Source organism: Hippocampus zosterae, chromosome 19 (assembly GCF_025434085.1).
Source record: "Hippocampus zosterae strain Florida chromosome 19, ASM2543408v3, whole genome shotgun sequence".
NCBI classification, from domain to species: Eukaryota; Metazoa; Chordata; class Actinopteri; order Syngnathiformes; family Syngnathidae; genus Hippocampus; species Hippocampus zosterae.
Genome location: NC_067469.1, coordinates 11,249,663 through 11,271,600, shown reverse-complemented (window position 1 = coordinate 11,271,600; position 21,938 = coordinate 11,249,663). Strand labels below are relative to the sequence as shown.

Below are 21,938 nucleotides of genomic sequence, written 5' to 3'. Positions count from 1 at the left end.
TCTCCCGCAATAATGTACGAATCCGTTTTCCCATCTTGAGTCTTCGTAGCATTAAATATGACTCTTCTGCTGAATCTGTGACTTGAGGTAGTAGGGCTTCCATTTAGTCAATATTTTTCCATCTGAAAATTTGCTAACAACTTTAGCTTAGCTGCATGTTTTGCAGAGCAGACCTTTCTCACTCGAAAAAAAAAAGATCTCACCCAGTTTCACCGCTTGTTCTTTTACTTGCCCATACTCCGACAGCCATTCCAACCGCTCTCATTTCGCCATGATCAAGGGTTAGCATTAGTGTCACTTAACTCATGTCAAGTCAGCTTTATTGTCAAATATGCTCTTTGTGCAACGTACAGCAAGGATGAAATTTATTTCCTCTCAACCACAGTGCAGCCACAGGAGAGAGAGAGAGAGAGGAGCCGAATTGTTATTGTGTGTGAGGAGAGCACATGCGCAAGTACTGTCAATGCTGTGATTGGCTGCATAGCGTCATTGCATCGTATCGTATGATTGGCTGAACACCTGTCACTCACTGAATTACACAGCAAAACGACAGAAAAAAAGTCATACATCTAATTCATTTGCAGTGTGTTCACTGCGCTGGATAGGTTTTCTTGTGCGGTTAGAGTGTGCAACCAGTGTGCAGTTGCGCAGCTTAGAGAACATTGGTCAGGACTGCACTCTTAGGACTTTTGCATTCCCGATCGAAACAAAAGTAGAGTGCAATGTTTTCATGGGAAGAAAAGGATGAATCGATTGTGTGTGTGTGTGTGTGTGTGTGTGTGTGTGTGTGCGCGCGTGCGTTTTTCTTCTGCCTTTGTTGCACTGCCGTAACGAAAGTTGTCACCTGAAATCCGTCCTGCAAAAGATATTCACAATTTCTTACCTGCAGAAGTTAGCGTTGTCCATGAGCAACCAATCACCTGCCTGCATGGCTTGGATTAGCATTCCATCTAACCATTCAAATCCTCCATTTGTCCATCCATTTTTCAACTGCGACATATGCTCTTTTAGTAGCATGAAGTCCTGTTGCAGTTTTGACATGTCTATGGGGTTCATACAAGAGATACTATCATAAATATACAGTACATACATATACATAGCCCTAGACGCCAGGTCGCAAGGGAGAGCGGGGGCCCGGACAACATGACAGGTTGTGGTTAAGTACAGTAAGTGTCACAAAAAGCTATGGTTCTGTATGTGAAATATGTGACGCATGGAGTGAGTGGGGGTCATACTTCGTGAGAGAAAGCACCACAGAGTTTTGTGTGGATGATGTGACTGCGAACTGAAGCACTGTGGGTTTGTAAACCAATTTGTTCATGAAGAGGTTCATATGGTGAGGTGAGGTAAACTCATCATATGTAGTTTTGCATTTGGTTTTAAAGCAAGTGATCAGAAACGTAAATGAGACTTCCAGCTTTTCTTATTCTTGTTTACAAAGTAATATGGGAATTGCAAATATATTACTCATAGAATCGTGAACGCTTGCTAGCCACTGACGCATTACCTGTGAACACTTTGAGCTTTGTGTTCAGTTTTTGCAAGAGGACGACAATGACTTCCAGTTTGTTTACAGCCTCAAAGTTCAATGTTCTTGTCGAGCTTTCGGGCTTCTCTTCCCTCAGCCAGTGGTAAAAGATGCCCCATGTCTGCAGTAGAAACTCGGTGTCTTGAAGGCATACATCCAGCGACATCAATCCACGCCTTGCGACCAGGGCAACTAAGTAGTAGACGCTTTCAAGAAGATGTTGCCATGGACGCATAATATCCACCTAAGGAATGAAAAACATGGCTGTCATCAAAAATTTTGGGGCAATGATAGTGAGCTACAACATGAATCGACAAAGTTACCTGTTCGAAGCCTCCCAGTAACTCTGTAGTGTCCATGGCACTGTTCATAGGCATGACTTTGAGGCGGTTTCCTGTCAAGAGAGCAAGTAGCCTCACCAGGCTGGTCTTTCCACTGCCCGTTGGCCCAACCAGTATGGTCATCCAGTTCATCTCAACACATTTCATTAAGGACTCAAGTGGCCCCAGGGCTTGATGTGTGATGGAGAGTGGCGGATCTAAGCCCACAGGCGCTCCACCACTTCGCTGCAGTAGAGAGAAGCCCATCTAACAGGGATATATCAGACAAACAAAATTCACGATTTCATGTCGTTATGGGGAAAAAAATAGCTTTAACATTTGGATCTACCTGAAAGCTGAGTGGTGTGATATGAAATTGTCTGGAACCCATGTAAGGTTCAAACTCTTCCCCAAATACCTTCCTGAACACAGCCAGCACCTGTGTAGTGAAAAAGACGAACTATTTAACACCATGTTCTTCACTAATGAGAATGATTTTGCTTAAAAATCATCAATTAGACAGCTAGAGATAAAATGTTTACCTGTGCCTTGTCGGCCTCTGTTCTCATCTTGTCCGCATATACCAGAGCCACATGTTGGCCAGGGTTGAAAAATCCTGGAGACTGATCGGCCAGCATCAGCTGACACCAGCGAAATATGTCACGCAGGTTGAACTCCCAGGGGCTTCCTTTTTGACCCCAGCGCCGTTCAAGACTCACCTCCTGGAAAAGCTGCAGAGGCACAAAGTGTCTCACTTCACTTGATAATATCATAATTGCAATTTCTACACACATTCTACAGTTAACTGTGCTCCATTATCTTTAGTTGGTTGGTCCTTGCTACGGCACTGGTATTCTTTCATGATAAGGCTATTGTTGAACGTTAAACTTGTACATTGCATCTGTCCTAAGTCCATGATTATTTTGGGCAATCAGTGGAAACTGGATGCGCCGGAGCTCAATTTTGAGTAACGGCAAAGGTGTTCATACTTACACAGGTGATCTTGTTATTGTAATGATTTAGCAAAAATCAAAATAAATAATTTGCAGTATGTACATGTTGTCTTTATGGGGTGTTGTGTACAGAGTTTTGAGTAAAGACATACATTTTCTGCAAGTTGGAATAATGCTATAACATAAAATGAGGAAATACGGACTGTGAATTGTTTTCCGATGCACCGTATGTAAGATATCGTCAGACTTCAGCTTTCGCATTGTCTGTCATTTTTAGGACAGTGCTTTTATTATTATTTTTTTGTGTCAGTGTGAAATTTCAACTTCCTAGTTTTTTTAAACTTTCAACTGAACGGCAGCATTTTGGTGTGGAGAGGAGGGGTTAGGAGACTACACTTCGAGACTGAGAATATGAGGAGAGCGTATGCTGTATGCTACACTTGCTGCCTGGGTTGTTCGCAGCTACAGTGTTCTGGATAGAGATGTGTATGCCAGTTGCACAGGGTTTGAAAGTAAATGCAGTCAAACCTCGGTTTTCAACAAAATTTTTTAAAAGTTTTTTATGCCTCAGATTATGACCAAAAATTGGTTCTCGACCAAACTGACCGCACTTGAATGCACCACTTGACTCCTCCCGTCTTTCTTACACGAGGAAGTGACGCTTCCTCGGGTAGACGAGAAAGTGACGCTTCCTCGTGAGCAGACATGTTCAATAAAGTTTTTTTTTTTTTAAGAGTGTGGTTTCGTTTTTTGAACAAATCGGTTTTCGAACAGCCTTCTGGAAACGATTATGGTTGAAAACCGAGGTATGACTTTATTGTGGTTCTATTTGGGGAAATCTTGTAGAAAAACTACTAAAACATTTGCAGGTAATCAATTGTATATAGTATACTGTAACAAAATATAGTTTGTGAATTGGATTTTTTTTATGTCATTTCAAAGTCAAACGTTATGGGAGTGTGCTGTCGCTCTTATACAATAATAAAAACATACGCTGTCACTGAATTCCACCATTCGAGAAATTATTTCTTTATCAATTGCCGGGAAAATTGAATTTCCGATGAACTCCATGTCTTTGCTGGTGAGGTGGTCCACAAACACCTAGAAAAAACAAAGAATAATCAGGGTCACAATAGTGAGTGACAAAAAAAGGACAAAATTATAAACAGAATCATCCATCCATCAATCCATCTTCTACCACTTATGGGGGCCGGGTCGCGGGGGCAACGGCTTTAGCAGGGATGCCCAGACTTCACTCTCCCGAGCTACTTCTTCCAGCTCTCCCCGGGGGATCCAGAGGAGTTCCCAGGCCAGGTGGATGACAGTCTCTCCAGCGTGTCCTCGGGGTCTCCTCCCGGAGGGACATGCCCAGAACACCTCACCAGGGAGGTGTTCAGGAGACATCCGAATCAGATACCCAAGCCACCTCATCCGGCTCCTCTCGATGTGGAGGAGAAGCGGCTCGACTCTGAGCCCAACCGCTTCACACTTGGCTGCGAAACGCTCCAGTGAGAGTTGGAGAGCCCTGCTTGAAGGAACCAACAGTACCACATCTGCAAAAAGCAGAGATGTAATACTGAGGCCACCAAAACAGACCCCCTCAACGCTTCGGCTGCGCCTAGAAATTCTGTCCATAAAGGTTATGAACAGAATCGGCGACAAAGGGCAGCCTTGGCGGAGTCCTACCATCACTGGAAACGATTCCGACTTATTGCCGGCAATGCGAACCAAACTCTGACATCAGTGGTATAGTGACTGAACAGCCCGTATCAGGGGGTTCGGTACCCCATACCCACGAAGCACCACCCACAGAACTGTCACGTCCCGTGTTTGCCAGCAGGGGGGCAGGCTTCCTGCTTGCTACCTGCACACCTGTCACCCATTGGTGACCAATTACACATGCTTTATTTGGGCGCTCTGGCAGTCGACTCACTGCCGGAGTATTCCACGCCGTGCAAATTCTCTCAGTTATTCCTATTCCATTCGAACCCTGCTAAGGGTGTAGAGCTGGTCCGCTGTTCCACGGCCGGGACGAAAACCACACTGCTCCTCCTCAATCTGAGGCTCGACTTCCCTCCTCTTCAGCACCCCTGAATAGACCTTACCAGGAAGGCTGAGGAGTGTGATCCCTCTGTAGTTGGAACACACCCTTCGGCCCCCCTTTTTAAAAAGGGGGACTACCACCCCGGTCTGCCAATCCAGAGGCACTCTCCCTGTTGACCATGCAATGTTGCAGAGGCGTGTCAACCAGGACAGCCCCACAACATCCAGAGCCTTGAGGATTTCCGGGCGGATATCATCCACCCCTGGGGCCTTGCCACCGAGGAGCTTTTTAACCACATTGGTGACTTCAACCACAGAGATAGGAGAGCCCACCTCAGGGAACTCAGACTCTGCTTCCTCCAATAGTGTTAGTGGTGCACCGCTTCCCCCTCCTGAGACGTCGGATGGTGGACCAGAATTTCCTCAAAGCCGTCCGGAAGTCGGCTTCCATGGCCTCACCGAACTCTTCTCACGGCCGGGTTTTTGCCTCGGCGACCACCGAAGCTGCGTTACGCTTGGCCAGTCGATACCCATCAGCTGCCTCTGGGGTCCCACATGCCATAAAGGCCCGATAGGACTCCTTCAGCTTGACAGCATCCCTTACTGCTGGTGTAACCCAGCGAGTACAGGGGTTGCCGCCACGACAGGCACCAACCACCGTACGTCCACAACTCAGATTGGCCGCCTCAACAATAGAGGCACGGAACATGGTCCATTCAGACTCAATGTCCCCCACAACCCCCGGGACATGGGAAAAGCTCTGCCGGAGGTGGGAGTTGAAACTCTTTCTAACAAGGGATTCCGCTCGACGATCCCAATAAACCTTCACAATACGTTTGGATCGGCTAGGACGGACCGGCATCTTCCCCCACCATCGGAGCCTACTCACCACCAGGTGGTGATCAGTTGACAGCTCCGCCCCTCTCTTCACCCGAGTGTCCAAAACATGCGGCCGCAAATCCGATGATACAACCACAAAGTCTATCATCGAACTGCGGCCGAGGGTGTCCTGGTGCCAAGTGCACATATGGACACTCTTATGTTTGAACAAGGTGTTCGTTATGGACAGTCCGTGACGAGCACAGAAGTCCAATAACAAAACACCACTCGAGTTCTGATCGGGGAGGTCATTCCTCCCAATCACGCCCCTCCAGGTCTCACTGTCACTGCCCACGTGAGCATTGAAGTCCCCCAGCAGAACAAGCCCGGGCCGGGCCCCATGGGTGTATGCGCTCTCCAACGAGCCCCACCTCCAGGCCTGGCTCCAGAGGGGGGCCCCGGTGACCCGCGTCCGGGCAAGGGAAACTGAGTGCCATTGATTATATTCATCATAAGGGGCTTATGAGCCGTGCTTTGTCTGGTCCCTCACCTAGGACCTGTTTGCCATGGGTGACCCTGCCAGGGGCGTAAAGCCCCAGATAACTTAGCTCCTAGGAACATTGGGACACACAAACCCCTCCACCACGGTAAGGTGACGATTATGATCATGATTCTGATTCTAATCAGAATCATCTTTATTGGCCAAGTATGTAGAACACAAAGAATTGGTCTCTGGTATAACACGCCGCATTCGTATCCTCATAAACAAGGACGTGCCAAATAGGTATGGAAGGGCATTTCGTAAATGTAAGTGAGCCGTAGTGCGGTGGTACCACCCAGTGACAACTGTGAGCCAATGTGCAAAGTAGAGCAGAGCTAAAGTGATCAGTGGTAGAATACAATACTATCACAGTTGTACAGTTGGTGCAGAAAATCATTGAACCATTTTAGAGTGACCAGTAGCAGTATTTATTGTACAAGAAGAGTGACTACGTCAGTGACTGTTTCGGGAGTTAATGGCTAGAGAAGAAGCTGTTTAAGTGTCTGCTGGATTTGGTGAGCCAATTAAGACAACTAATACTGATTAGTATCACATTTATACTAATTGTGCAACTGCTTCGTCACTATTAATGACGGATATGCAGCATTTCCATATGAGTAGGAAGCTCTATAGAAGAATATATCAGAAGAATGATAATTTCATAAAAACAACATGCAGTATGCATGGATGAACTCCAAGACTTACAGCACATCTGAGAAAAGTAGGGCCTGCAGGTCACATCCATAGTCTCTGCAGCCTTTTTGATGTCAAATTAAAACCGCAGATATGTGCTGCTTGGGTTGTTCCCATGAGTCAGCAGTGTAAGCAAAACAAGAGCAGTGACTTGTCTTCATAGTTGCCAACTTAAAAGATACTGTCACTGTATTTAGTGACTTCGCCACCCATTCTCGTAACAATTAAAAACATTTTTTTTAAAAGTGCATCCGTGGTCTGCATATTTTTTCTTTTTCATGAATAGTGGTGGGAAGAGCGGGATTTGCCGTGGGAATTATTTGAGAGTCTTTACAACAGCAAATAGTGGTTGGTGTTAACAATGTCGGCACACTCAAAAAAAAAAAACCCTTGCAAAAATATTGAAAAAAGACACTGCACAATAGCGATTTCATATTAATGTTTACGTGTCATGTTCATGGAATTTTTTCTTCACCGGTTTTAATTTTACTTTTTGATTTCTAATTACAATATGTACCTGGGCTAAACAAGTTGCAGCTCATCAACGCAAGAAAACTTAATATCTCATAAAAATACATTTAATTCCTATTGAACACAACTGAGTTAGCATGTTGGTGTTGTCCTCAACAACCCTTTGAGCTCCATGTATAGCCTCTTAAAATTGATTCACAACTCCTGAGTTGCCGCATGGAAGAATAGCGGAGCGGGGGCCAATCCTTTATACACTATGGACCACTTTCATGTAAAGGCATATTTTTGACGGATTACCGTATTTTCCGGAGTATAAATCGCTGTTTTTTTTTTCATAGTTTGGCCAAGGGTGCGACTTATACTCTGGATATTTTCACAAGAGTGTGCTCTCGGCCTGTGTTGATACTGTCCACGTTGGCGGTAACTGAGAAAAAAAACTGACGATGACTGACGTAAGCGACGTAGAAGAGGAAGCGCTGCATCTTCTACCTCCGGAGTTGGAGGAGTTGTTTAAAAGCGACACCGAGCATGAAGATTTCATTGAATTTCGTGATTTGGAGTCACGCTGATGGTTTGGTAAATTTGTTAGCAAGTTCTTTGTGCTATAGTTGTCTAAATAAGTCTTAATATATTACGTGAACATACCAGGCACATTCACAGTCCGTTGTTTAAGCGTCAATGTAGCGTTAGCATGTCGTACACTTGAGTCTGTTGTTCTCTAGTTTTATTTTTATTTTAAATTGCCTTTCAAGATGACATGTATGTTTTTGGTGTATGTTTATCAAATTAATTTTCCCTAAAAATGCGACTTATACTCCAGTGCGATTTATATATGTTTTTTAGTTCTTAAATATTATTTTTTGGCTGGTGCGATTTATAATCCGGGGTGACGTAAAATCCGAAAAATACGGTAGGTGGTTGCCTCGTTGGCAGTGAACAGTGTTGTGTCCAAGGACCGGCAACCCGAGGCCAAGGCCAAGGCCAAGGACTTGGAAAATCTTCCGAGGCCAAGGCCAAGGACCAAGGACTTGCCTCCGAGGCCAAGGCCAAGGACCAAGGACTTGCCTCCGAGGCCAAGGCCAAGGACCAAGGACTGATTTTGAAACTGAGGCCTAGCTGAGGAAATGTATAAAACAATGCTATCATACCACTTGGCAGGTCTTCATGATTTGCAACACCCCTCCATCATAACCCCTTGCACTCCCTAAAGCTTGAATGAAGTGTTTTTATTCAAAGACTAGAACAGTCAGGGTACGTGTTATTTATACTGAGGGAAAAAAAATCAGATGGTATTACATTTATGAATTAATGTTTTAGTGCAGTAGTTTTTTAATATGAAGTAAATCAACACTCAACAGGCATGATGAAAAAGGGGTAATCTCTCAGTGATAATTTTACAGTTTACCGGCAGCAAGTCCCAGGGACTCACCGATCAGAAAAGTATGAGTGCCATTATGGATTGAGAGAGTCCCAAATTTCGAATTCTGAAAGGGTCTACTTATTCATTTGCATATGATAATAACACAAACAACAACATATACAGTACATACAATGATAAACAAATGCTGCAAAAATGTAAATAATTCAGGAGCAGGCCTGAGGATAACCGTTTTTCGGTTCTGTCGGATTACCCAATGGGAAACCATGATAAATGTTGGGTTCCGTAAACGTTCATTGTGGGAACCGATTTTTGTATTTTGACTGATATTGATAATCAAGAATTCCGAAACTCAAAAGTACAATGTTTCAAGGGTCAATGTTTGAAAACGATGCATTAACAATGACCATTACATCAGCAGCTGTGTACTCCAGGTTTATTCCAAAAAATAAATGGATCAAAAACTGGTGTACTCATGTGGCATCATCAGAGTGTTTTTTCCAATCTCACACTGCAATGATTAATTGACTGGAAATCATTAATACAGGTAAGTATTGATGTGGCTTGACATCCTCTTCCCAAGATGATGCATGTGTAATCTACGATCAATTTGACGAAAGAATTTTACACACATCATCATGAGATCTACCAACAGTTAACATTAGCATTACTACACCTTGTGACGAATGTTTTATTCATAAAGTTACCATGCTACAACCAGTAAATATGCTTATAGAATAACCAATACTGTATCATAATATTTTTCACAGCTATTAGCCTACAAATCTAATGACCAATTTGCCTTGTAATCGTGCATCGCGTCGTATTTCACTCTCGCGTTCTGTGCATACATCACAGGTGAGTTTAGTGATACGACCTTTGGATGATTCATATGAAAAATCAATCAGACAAGCATTCCCATTACTTAAATATTGTAGTGGTGTATGGGGTGTATGGGAGAGGTAGTACCCTTGAGGGCGATACGGTCGCAGCTGCATTGCTGATGCTTTATAGCTGGTTGATCCCTAACTGGTCCTCACCAACACCCAGCTCTTGTCTATGGCTCCAAGTAGCAGAGTTTCTGCGGCCACACCACGGTAAACTGCTTCGACCGGCAGGCTAAACTAGACACGGGTAACCGGGGGGTCCTTGGCCCCCTGGTGAAGAGCTTGGAGAGGAGATAGGCACCACCAAGTTTAATCGCCTACTGAAATGTCATGAGGAATAAACAGTCAGGATCACACATGCCGGATCGGTCGAGGCCCGGAAAAACAACGACCGCACTACCCACTGATTTGCCCCAGGGTGGGGACGACAAGTTTACTACTGGGACAAGAACACCATCAAGTCATCACAGCCTCCCAAGGAGTGATACCGTCATTGGTACATGGAATGTCCGCACACTGTATGCCTGTGGGAAAGTGAAAGAGCTGACCCATGAACTAGACAGATACAGGTGGGACGTCTTGGGAATGGCTGAGGTTAGGTGGACCAGCTGTGGTGAGACCACCACAGAAGAAGGTCACAAGATATGGTATAGTGGAGAGGAATCTAGACACCAACATGGAGTTGGCTTTATTGTCAACAACAGCAAAATTAACTCAGTCATCAGCTGCACGCCTATATCCAGCAGGCTCATCAGCATCCGGATCGCTGCGCGGCCCATGAATATTACCATCATACAAGTGTATGCCCCAACGATGGATTATGATGATGATGCAGTAGAAACTTTTCATGAGGAGTTAGAAAACACCATCAAGGCAACACCCAAGAAGGACTTTCTCATTGTCCAGGGAGACTGGAATGCCAAAATAGGCACAGACGCACATGAGCACTGGGAAGGGACAGCAGGACGTTTTGGGCTAGGAGAAACGAATGACAGAGGGCTAAGACTTCTGGAATTCGCAAGGAGCCACAAGCTCACCGCAGCCAACACACTGTTTCCACATAAAATCTCCCGCAGAACGACATGGCATTCACCAAATGGTGTGACACACAATCAAATCGACTACATATTCATCCCACAAAGATTCAAGTCAAGCATCAACAAAGCCCAAACCAGAACGTTTCCTGGTGCGGACGTGGGAAGTGACCACGATATGGTACTGCTGACGCTCGGACTCAAACTTAAAACACAAAAGCAACACAGTACACCACGCATCAGGTTCAACTTAGACAAACTGAAAGACCCACAAGTTGCAGGAATATTTGAGGCAAGCATAGGAGGAAAATTTGCAACACTTAACCTACTACAAGACATAGACTCATTGACAGACACTATGGAGAGCATACTCGTAGAAACAGCGACAGAAGTATTGGGGAAGTTTAGAAAGAAAAAGAATCCGTGGGTCACAGATGACATCCTTGATTTGTGTGACCATAGAAGGACATTAAAAAGGACCAAGAAGGATGACCCAGAGGCAGCAGAACAGCACACTCTGGTGAACAAAAATATCAGGAAGAGGATGAGGGAAGCGAAGGAGAAGTGGATCACAGAGCAGTGTGAAAACATAGATGCAGGGATACGACAGGGCAACAGTAAAGCAGCATACGCCACATTGAAGACACTGACAAAGACACGGCAACATACAGCAACAATAATAGAAGATGGGGACGGTGCTCTGCTAACCGAAAAGACAGCCGTAACCAGAAGATGGACAGAGTACTGCCAGGAACTCTACAATTTCACAATAAAACCCAACCTTAACATAATCACCGACGCCACAAAGACTACCAGCGAAGATGCCGACGTGCCAATACTCCAGGCTGAAGTGGAGGAGGCAGTAAGGAGCCTGCAAATTGGCAAATCACCTGGCATCGACAACATTCCTGCAGAGCTTTGGAAACATGGAGGGCATGAGACAACAAAAGTACTCACACATATCTGTCAAAATATCTGGGTAACCAAGCAATGGCCCCAAAAATGGACACAATCTCTCGTTATTCCCATCCCTAAGAAAGGGAACTCAAGGCAGTGTCAGAACTACAGGACCATCAGCCTGATCTGCCATGCAAGCAAGGTGCTCCTACGGATCATCCTGAATAGACTAAAGAGCAGGGCAGAGGAAATCATTTCAGAAGAACAAGCAGGATTCCGACCAAAAAGGAGTACCACGGAGCAGATCTTTAACATCAGATTACTCATCGAGAAACATCTCCAGCATCAACATGATCTTTACCACAACTTCATCGACTTTAAAAAAGCATTTGACCGTGTGTGGCATGAGGGGTTGTGGCAGGTGCTCCGAAACTACAACTTCAACAATAATCTCATCCAGGTCATCCAATCACTCTACACAAATTCAAGTAGTGCAGTTCTCATTAACAACACTATGGGAGAACTTTTCAAAACATCGATCGGTGTCCGCCAAGGATGTCTTCTGTCCCCTGTCCTATTCAATGTCTTTCTGGAAAACATCATGGACGAGGCCCTTGAAGAGTTCCACACCTCCATATCCATCGGAGGAAGACCCATCTGCAACCTCCGGTTCGCTGATGACATAGACCTTATGGGAAAAAGCGAAGCTGAACTCCAGGATCTTACCACCAGACTGGAAGAGGTAGCGAGGGCTTATGGCATGGAGATAAGTGCAGAGAAAAGCAAGATACTGGTCAATAGCCACAGTAAAACAACACCAACAAGCATCACATTGAACAGGCAAACCCTGGAAGTGGTTAAGGACTTCAAATACCTTGGGTCCTTTGTGAGTGAGGATGGCAGCTCCACAAAGGAGATTAAAGCAAGAATAGGCATCGCAACATCAGCCATGACAAGACTGGCCAGAATTTGGAGAGCAATACCATCAGCTTCACGGTGAAGGTCAGGCTGTACAAGTCCCTGGTACTCTCCACCTTACTATACGGCTGTGAGAGTTGGACACTCACAGCAGACACGGAACGCAGGATTCAGTCCTTTGAGAACAAGAGCTACAGAAGGATGCTCCATGTATCTTACAGAGAACACCGGACAAATGACTATGTCAGACAGCTAGTCACCACCCTCGCTGGAGAACAGGACCCCGTACTGTCAATGGTAAAACGTCGCAAAATGGCCTGGTATGGCCACGTTACAAGGCATACCTCGCTATCCAAAACCATCCTACAGGGGACTGTGGAAGGGAAACGGAGAAGAGGCAGACAGAGAGTGCTGGATGGACAACATTAAGGAATGGACTAACTGCAGCTTCCAGACCCTGCTACGAACAGCTAAGGACCGAGAGTGCTGGAGATCCCTGACTGCCCAGACCTCCACCATGGCACCTCGACGGCCTCTTAGGCCATGGGATGAATAAGAATAAGAAATATCGTAATTAGTAGCCCTTGGTGAGTTTTTTTCGCCGCCATCTCAAACTTTCGTCCGCACGATTCCTCAGTTTGCGGACTAAAATAACCCGCATGCGCACATAACGTCAGCTGTTGTGCCCCCCCCCCTCCTCAACACTGAAAACAAAACAAAACGAAAGTAAATTAGAAGAAACACACTCACACACCACACAACATCACAAACACACATACAGGCGCAGTTAAATTGCGTGGATCATACAGTCAATTCAAGTGCGGTGACTTTTATAATTAAACTATTTTTCGGTACTTTGAAAATGACGCCACGGCCTCCCTGTGTGGAGTTTGCATGTTGTCCCGGGGCCTGGGTGGGTTTTCTCCGGGTGCTCCGGTTTCCTCTCACAGTCCAAAAACATGTACGGCAGGCTGATTGGACGCTCTAATTTGTCCCTAGGTGTGAGTGTGGGCGTGGATGGTTGTTCGTCTCTGTGTGCCCTGCGATTGGCTGGCAACTGATTCAGGGGGTCCTCCGCCTACTGCCCGAAGACGGCTGGGATAGGCTCCAGCATACCCCGCGACCCTAGTGAGGATCAAGCGGTTCGGAAAATGGATGGATGGATGGAAACGACACGCTACCGGTAACGATTGTTACTGTGAAATCCTCAGGCTTGCCATAGTTTTTTTGTTTGTTTGTTTGTTTGTTTGTTTGTTTTGACTGAGAAATTTCCTTGCGTCCCAAAAACGCACATTGTTTGGAACTGTGCGTCCCGTAGGAAAATTATGCGTCTAGGACGTGGGACACAGAGGTAACAAGCTGGCTGAATCTCCAACCATTCTCTGAGTACGACTATTATTACGACTAATACTACATTAATTAATACCTTCAACTTCACAATAATAATAAATAATTAAATCGAACATGATTTTAAACTATGTATTTTCCATATTCATGATTCCAAACATGAGAAAGCATTCAGCAAACATAACTGGAATCGAGCAAAAGGACTCTAAATCCCAGCGGCCAAACCCGAAAGTGAAGTGCCGACATTATTGACTCCAGCTGTAACGCAAATTACTTGGTTCAAACAAACATTCTAGTGCGACCGCAGAAACGTGACGACTGTGCAAAAATAACTAAATAAAAGACACCACTGTTACACAAAGGCTTTACACGCTATTTAAACTGCCGATCGTGAACGGAACGAACCGTGATTGAAATTAACTGTGATTCCGCTCTTTATACGTTGCGCTAACTGTTACCTGTCAGTGGCAGACCCGCCCCCTCTTAAAGCGCCAGAGGTAATCCAACAATATGGGTTTCCTGGAATGGAATTTATTAGATACCTTTGTGATTTTTGCGGTCCTTATTCAAGGGATTCAAGGCTCTAATTCCTCATTGTGTCCGAGGACCGGCAATCCGAGGCCGAGGCCAAGGCCGAGGACCAAGGATCGCCCCTCGGTCCTCGAGCCGGTCCTCGAGGCCAAGGACCGGCTCGAGGAACACATCTCTGGCAGTGAACAAGAGAAGACACACATTCAATAAATTTAAACATAAACCCAGGTGGGTTGTTTGCTTAAAGACGCAGTCAGCCATGAAAGATTTCATCCTAAGCCACCACGACAACGGCAAGCTCAAAAGTACACAAACCGCAAGAATCGTTGACGGTTCATTTGAAGTGCATGAGGAGTTAAAGAATGTGTGTCCTCCAAAACGTTTGGCTGTATTCAAATTTTAAGAGTGTTAAATGGGGAGGTATAAATTGGCATTCACTTGTGTAGTCCTTTCCACCTACAAGCCGCTCAAAGCTCTTCACACTGACTCCTCACTCACCAACTGATGATGCAGTATCTTGCTCAAGGACACTTTAACATGGTCTCAGGGGCAGGGAAACAGACCCTGGGTTGGGAGAACGCGAGACTACAGAGCCATAACACACCTCCGCTATAAAAAAAATATGGTGGCCAGGGCTAGACTGGCCAACAAATGGTAATTTGACTAGCATTTTTTTAGCGCAGGTGCATTTGAGTGAACCTGTGCATGCTGACTCCATCATGCGTGCGCACGAGCAGTCACACAAGTGAGCTTACGAACATGTACTGATGTCAGTAGCCATGTTCACATAGGCTTGAACCCTTCTTTCTGCTCATTATCCTCTCCTTAACTGGGAGGTGATTGTCCACCATGCTAATGCACAGCCATGGTTTCACCTCAACAAAATTCACACATATCCCAAAACAACACAGCCATCAGGCGCCGACAGGTATGGCAGCCTAGGTCACACGCTCCCTAGTATTATCCCTGTTTTTGTCATTTTCGTTTGTTTTTGGCGACCCTGAGCGGCTTACTTACACGAGGGAAAAGTTGCTGCGCATTGGGGAGTCTACGCTCGGTCTTTTTTCACCAGTACACGAAAATCCACAAGGTTTTTCGGAGCTAATCGCGAGCGGAGCGGCTGCGCTGTACGGAGCATGGAAACGCCGCCGGAGGAGGGGGAAGCGAGCCGGCGTGCTCGTCAAGCTCCGGCAGCGCGGATTTCGAACCCCGCTCCCATCGATCCATCTTGCTAATCTACGATCTCTGCCAAACAAGATGGATGAACTTCTTCTCCTCACAAAGACCAACAAAACATTTGCACGTTCTGCTGTGCTCTGCTTCACTGAAACCTGGCTCAGTGACCGCCATCCAGATCCCGCGCTACATCTACCCGGCTTCCGCCTTCTCCGAGCCGACCGCGACACGGAGCTATCAGGGAAATCGAAAGGTGGTGGTATTTGCTTCTATATCAACGAAGAATGGTGCACTGATGTCACGAAGCTCGACGCACACTGCAGCCCGGACCTGGAGTCGCTGTCTTTAAACTGCAAGCCATTCTACTCGCCACGTGAGTTCACCTCCTTTTTACTAGTCGGTGTTTACATTGCGCCACAAGCTAACGCTAACACGGCGATACAAACTCTAGCCGAACAAGTAAACAAACTCGAACTAAAATACCCAGAGTCACCCCTGATCATTTTGGGCGATTTTAATAGAGCACATCTTAACCGTGAACTTCCCAGATATAAGCAGCACATCGACTGTTTCACCAGAGAAGGCAACACTCTAGACCACTGCTATACAACAATCAAAAATGCATACCGATCGGTCGCCCGTGCAGCATTGGGTCTTTCTGACCACAATTTAATCCACTTAATACCTACATACAGACAGAAACTCAAATGTGTTAAACCGGTTGTTAAGACTGTGAAAAAATGGACAGATGAAGCAAAGCTAGCTCTACAAGAATGCTTAGACTGCACTGATTGGGGCGTCTTTGAAACTTCAACGGGCACACTGGATGAATACACAGACACTGTAACATCATACATCAGTTTCTGTGAGGACATGTGTGTACCAACGAAGTCCTACCGCTCCTTCAACAATAACAAGCCATGGTTTACTCCCAAACTCAGGCAACTCAGGAAAGAGAAAGAGGCCGCATTTAGAAGTGGAGATCGGGCACTGTACAAACATGCCCGAAACCAATTGACAAAGGAAATTAACATCGCAAAGAGAAGCTATGCAGAGAGGCTGAAAAACCAGTTCTCTGCTAACGACTCAGCATCTGTATGGAATGGCCTGAAAGAAATCACTAACTATAGAATGCCATCCCCCCAAACAGTGAACAATAAGGGTCTTGCTAATGAACTAAACATGTTTTTCTGCCGATTTGAAAAGGACACCCCCATTTCCCACTCACACCCACTTCTACCAGAAACCACTCTACCTACCCCCCACCCTCTTTTTCTCCACTACAGATCCACGAACAGGACGTGAGACGGCTCTTCAAGCAGCAAAAGATCAAGAAAGCTCCGGGGCCCGACAAAGTGTCCCCCTCCTGCCTGAAAGTCTGCGCTGACCAACTGGCTCCGGTCTTCACACAAATCTTCAACAGATCCCTGGAGCTGTGTGAGGTCCCATCCTGCTTCAAACAGTCTACCATCATCCCAGTTCCCAAGAAATCGGCAACATCGGAACTGAACGACTATAGGCCTGTCGCCCTGACGTCTGTGGTCATGAAGTCCTTTGAACGCCTTGTGCTGAATCACCTATAGAACGTCACTGGACCCCTGCTGGACCCTCTCTAGTTTGCCCACCGGGCAAACAGGTCTGTGGAAGACGCAGTCAACATAGGTCTGCACTACATCCTCAAGCACCTCGACAGCACAGGGACCTACGCAAGGATTCTGTTTGTGGATTTCAGCTCTGCGTTCAACACCATCATCCCGGAACTCCTCACCCCCAAACTACTCCAACTCTGTGTGTCCCCTACGATCTGCCAGTGGATCCTCAGCTTCCTGATGGGACGGACACAACAGGTGAGACTGGGAGCAACAACATCATCAATACGCACCACCAGCACTGGAGCCCCACAGGGATGTGTCCTCTCGCCACTGCTCTTCTCTCTCTACACAAACGATTGCACCTCAACAGATCCAGCTGTCAAACTCATAAAGTTCGCAGACGACACCACGGTCATCGGTCTCATCAAAGACGGCGACGAGTCTGCGTACCGCCAACAAGTGGAGCAGCTGGAGCTCTGGTGCGGCCGACACAACCTCGGGCTGAACACGCTCAAGACTGTAGAGATGATCGTGGACTTCAGGAAACATTCTTCTCCTCAGTTGCCCCTCACACTATCCAACTGCCCTGTGTCAACCGTTGAGACCTTCAAGTTCCTGGGAATCACAGTCTCCCAGGACATGAAGTGGGAAGCCAACACCATCTCCATCCTGAAAAGGGCCCGGCAGCGGACGTACTTCCTGAGGCTGCTGAGGAAGCATGGCCTGCCACAGGAGGTGCTACGACAGTTCTACACGGCAGTCATCGAATCAATCCTGTGTTCTTCCATCACGGTTTGGTTTGGGGCCGCCACAAAAAAGGACAAAATCCGACTTCAACGGACAGTTAGGACGGCAGAAAAAATCGTTGGCACCGCCCTACCCACTCTTGAGGACTTGCACACTGCAAGAATCAAGACAAGGGCACGGAAAATCCTCCTGGATCCCCCGCACACTGCCCACCACCTTTTTCAGCCACTCCCCTCAGGCAGACGCTACAGATCCATGCGCACCAAATCCAGCAGACACTTAAACAGCTTCTTCCCTCTAGCCATTAACTCCTTAAACAGTCACTGACATAGTCACTCTTCTTGCACCACAAAATGGTACTACAAAACTACTGGTTACTCTAAAATGGTTCAATGATTTTGTTGTTTACGATGATACTAGTGCAGCGTGTTATACCGGAGACAAATTCCTTGTGTGTTCTACATACTTGGCCAATAAAGATGATTCTGATTCTGATTTTCCTCTGATTTTTTTTCCTCAGAACACTAGCAGGGCCAAGTCAAAGTATAAAGCAAGGCTTTGCTGAGCTTAATTTACTCAATAATACATTTCTTTTCCATTGCTTAGTTTGTATCTCTGTGAACTGATTTGCATTTGTTAGATAATTTGCATACTGACAGTAACTCTGAGCGGGAGTCTAGCCAGTTGCATAATGAACACCGTATTGAAATGTAAAGCAAAAAAAATCTGTGACTTTTTAACCGTTTCCCACCTGTGTGAATCTGTTAAGGAAGGATTTGGGAAGCCCTTTACGGCCACCTCCTTGTGTGTATGGGTTCTGACAGCCAAAGATTTTTGTCTTCTCTTGATGAACTTGGAAGGTCATGCCCAGCTCAGGAATGAAGATTTCTGCTCGGTGATCAAAGCAGGCGTTCAATCCTTCCAGCACAGACTGGGACGCCAGATTCAGCTGTTAGTATAAAACAAAGGGAATTTCATTCGCATATTCTGCGCACAAGCACGCATTCAAAAATACCTGAGCGGACAACTATGAAGCAACAATGTGTGTATTGCTCTAAGTGGGTTTTACCTCATCTAGGAGAATCCAGTTCCCCGACTTCAAAGCAGCCAGAAGTGGACCATCGCGCCATGCAAACTCTCCTCCCTTCCCTCCTTCTACAGGTAGGTCAGTCCCAAACAAATCTGTGACATCCTGCCAGGGAAATATACATCATCATTTGTATTTCCGGATCCTTTCAGAGCATAATAGACAGGTACGGGTACATGAAGAAATACTCAACTGTTTGCTCTGACAAGTTTATTCTGACCAGATGGTTCCCTGAAGCTTTCGCCAGTGCAGATACAAGGCTAGTCTTCCCCACACCAGGCGATCCCTCCAGCAGAACGGGCCTCTTAAGTTTCAATGCCCGCAAAAGCCTCAGGGCATTCATTGCAGTAGTGCCTGCTCCAATGGTGTAATCCGATAGGTTATTGCTCTCAGCCAGAGGACCTGCACAGACACGCGGTAGATGTCTCAATTTGGAAAAAGCGGTACTAGGGTAAGTTTTAATGTGTTAATTTAGGACAAACATAGCCCCTCTGATGGTTGTTCCAAAGACGAGGCGTCAATCTTCAGTCAATATAATAGAGCTTTTTTTTTTTTTTTTTTTAAATCAGAGCAACTCAAATTTGGAATGACCTGCCTGTGGTTCCGAGATGTGCGCTATCAATTGCATCTTTTAAATCACTTGTTTAAATTCGCTTTTACGGCCAATGATGGTGTCTTCTCCACTTGCATCTTTTTAATTATTTATTTTTAGATGAGAGATGCCAGTCCTGAACCTCACTTCATATCACTGTTTACATCATCATTCACATGGGATACTAGATTAATAAGTAACACATTAAAATTACAAGGATGCCGATAGGGTTGAGGTAGTCTGTTTGCTGCCTTAATAAGAACCCGTTTTCTGAATGGTAAAAATGAGCTACGAATTAACTTTGGAAAAACTGCTTCAACACACCTTCCCTAATAATACTGAAAAAGCAACAATCAGTGTCAAGGAACGCACAAACAATCTTAACGACAATTTTCACCTCTTGACTATCAGTGTAAAAATGAAAAACCACATACAATATTCACACCCACATATTAGTAACTCAGGTATATGGGTGAATATTTTTTTAGGTCGTTTTATTATTTAGAAAAACATTTTATTAGGATGGTTCATTCATCAGTTTTCCATACCGTTTGTCCTCATTAAAAATGCTTATATCTTCTGCGAAGGTTTTTCATCTTACAATTACACTACTTCAAATCTATGAGGAAGAAAGTGATTGATGATGCGCGCCCCTCCATCTTCTGCCATCTTATTTTCATCACACGACCGATGTGTACGGGATACATAGTTGTAATTTATAGTATGCTGTGGTGATGTTAGTACCGTATTTTCCACACTATAAGGCACACCTAGAAGCATTCAATTTTCTCAAAAGCCAAGTGCGCCTTTTTTTCTAATGCGCTTTAAATTCATTCATTCATTCATCTTCCTAACCGCTTGATCCTCACTAGGGTCGCGGGGGGTGCTGGAGCCTATCCCAGCTGTCTCAGGGCAGTAGGCGGGGTACTTTAAATATGAATCAATATTCAGATTTCTTGGACGTATTTTAAATGTTCTGCAAAGCACTTTGTTGGAGCTGCAGTGGTTGTGAAAGCTCTATATAAATAAAGCTATATTGCATTGAATTCATTTTAGCATAGCTCTATCTCGTGGATGTATAACGCAACCGCAGCGACTATTGAAGCTTCTAATTCTACGCGCCTTATAATGCAGTGAACCCTATATATGAAAACGTTTTTTAAATGAGCCATTCATTGAAGGTGCGCCTTATTGTCCGAAGTGCCTTAGAGTGCTGAAAATATGGTATATTGCTGACAACCACTTCCATGAGACTGCACAGTTAACCCACCAATTCAGAATGCGAAATACAATCCGGACAAATATAGGATGCAGTTCTGTGAACTATACCTAAGGGAATGTAGAAAGGGTTGATGCCAAAGAATTCTTTGCCCCATTGAGGTTCTCGCAGAAGGCTGCTGTCGTAGATTCTGAGTGTATCAAGTGTCTCCTGATCCGGTTTATTCATTTTGCTCAGGCGGTTGTGCAAGAAGCCCAAGCACATCTTGCGTGCCATGATAGCATTGTTGGAACTGGACACAGTGGTTCCTTAAAAAAAAAATAGAAAAACCCATATGGCTTTTTTTTTAAAACATTTCCTATTCGGTAGAACACTGAGTAGAAGACAATTTGCCCACCTGAACCAATCCCATCAATATAAACCAGACACGCAGCGTGGATAAGAGCTTGAACAGTGTCCTGCTTGAGGTCCAATTCCGTACCACCTTCCTTGTCATGCCGTTTACACACAACATTGAGGTAGTTAACCCATGAAAGAATGTCTCTGACGCTGATGATACAATGACGGCCAAAATCTTGAAGGGTCAACCACTCAGTGAAATCCAGGATCACGTCTGCAATCTCACCACCTAAATGGGACAATATAAAACAAAAAAGGAAAAGAAAAAGTACAAGAAACTCATCATCTTTTGAGTATAGTGCCTAAAAAAACTAAATAGGGTGTCTCTGAGATTTTAAAATGTTTTTTATGTTTTTATCTAAAATGTTCAAGTGTGATGAATACAGTATACAAAAACAAAATTAGAAGCAATCAGGAGAGGGTCAAATACATTTGCAGCGCAGGGTAGCTTTTTGTCACTCAAAATGCCATCTATATCGCATGATACTGTATTTTTGAAAAGATTCAAAGTATCTGGAGAAATCTTTTCATGTAAGCAGCAAGGCTGAAAAACAACATAAATGGCTGTGACCTTCGATCCTTTGAGCAGGCGGAAACGCAAGCACAAACGGCATCATTACGAAAAGGATATTGCCATGTTGTCTTGAATAACACTTCACAAAACCATTCTCAGTTTGCCAGTAAATCAGCGAAAGCAAGTTGAAACTCTTCCACTCGGCCATATATCAAAAACAGAAAAGCCGCAAGCTTCTCTGGGCCAGACCTC

The 21,938-nt window shown here is 45.1% G+C and overlaps 1 protein-coding gene across 6 annotated transcripts in view; it reads right to left on the bottom strand.

The window, feature by feature from the left end:
• mdn1 (midasin AAA ATPase 1) overlaps positions 1–21,938 on the bottom strand; it is a 168,921-nt gene that overhangs the window by 93,539 nt on the left and 53,444 nt on the right. For all 6 annotated transcript variants that reach the window (XM_052052117.1, XM_052052118.1, XM_052052120.1 and 3 more), the window contains exons 34-44: positions 21,171–21,401; positions 20,884–21,081; positions 19,156–19,364; positions 18,945–19,067; positions 18,627–18,824; positions 3,795–3,902; positions 2,391–2,579; positions 2,198–2,287; positions 1,852–2,115; positions 1,508–1,772; positions 884–1,043 (exon numbers count right to left, since the gene is read on the bottom strand). In XM_052052117.1, coding sequence (XP_051908077.1) covers positions 884–1,043; positions 1,508–1,772; positions 1,852–2,115; positions 2,198–2,287; positions 2,391–2,579; positions 3,795–3,902; positions 18,627–18,824; positions 18,945–19,067; positions 19,156–19,364; positions 20,884–21,081; positions 21,171–21,401 — 2,035 coding nt within the window. The remainder of the gene's footprint in view (positions 1–883; positions 1,044–1,507; positions 1,773–1,851; positions 2,116–2,197; positions 2,288–2,390; positions 2,580–3,794; positions 3,903–18,626; positions 18,825–18,944; positions 19,068–19,155; positions 19,365–20,883; positions 21,082–21,170; positions 21,402–21,938) is intronic.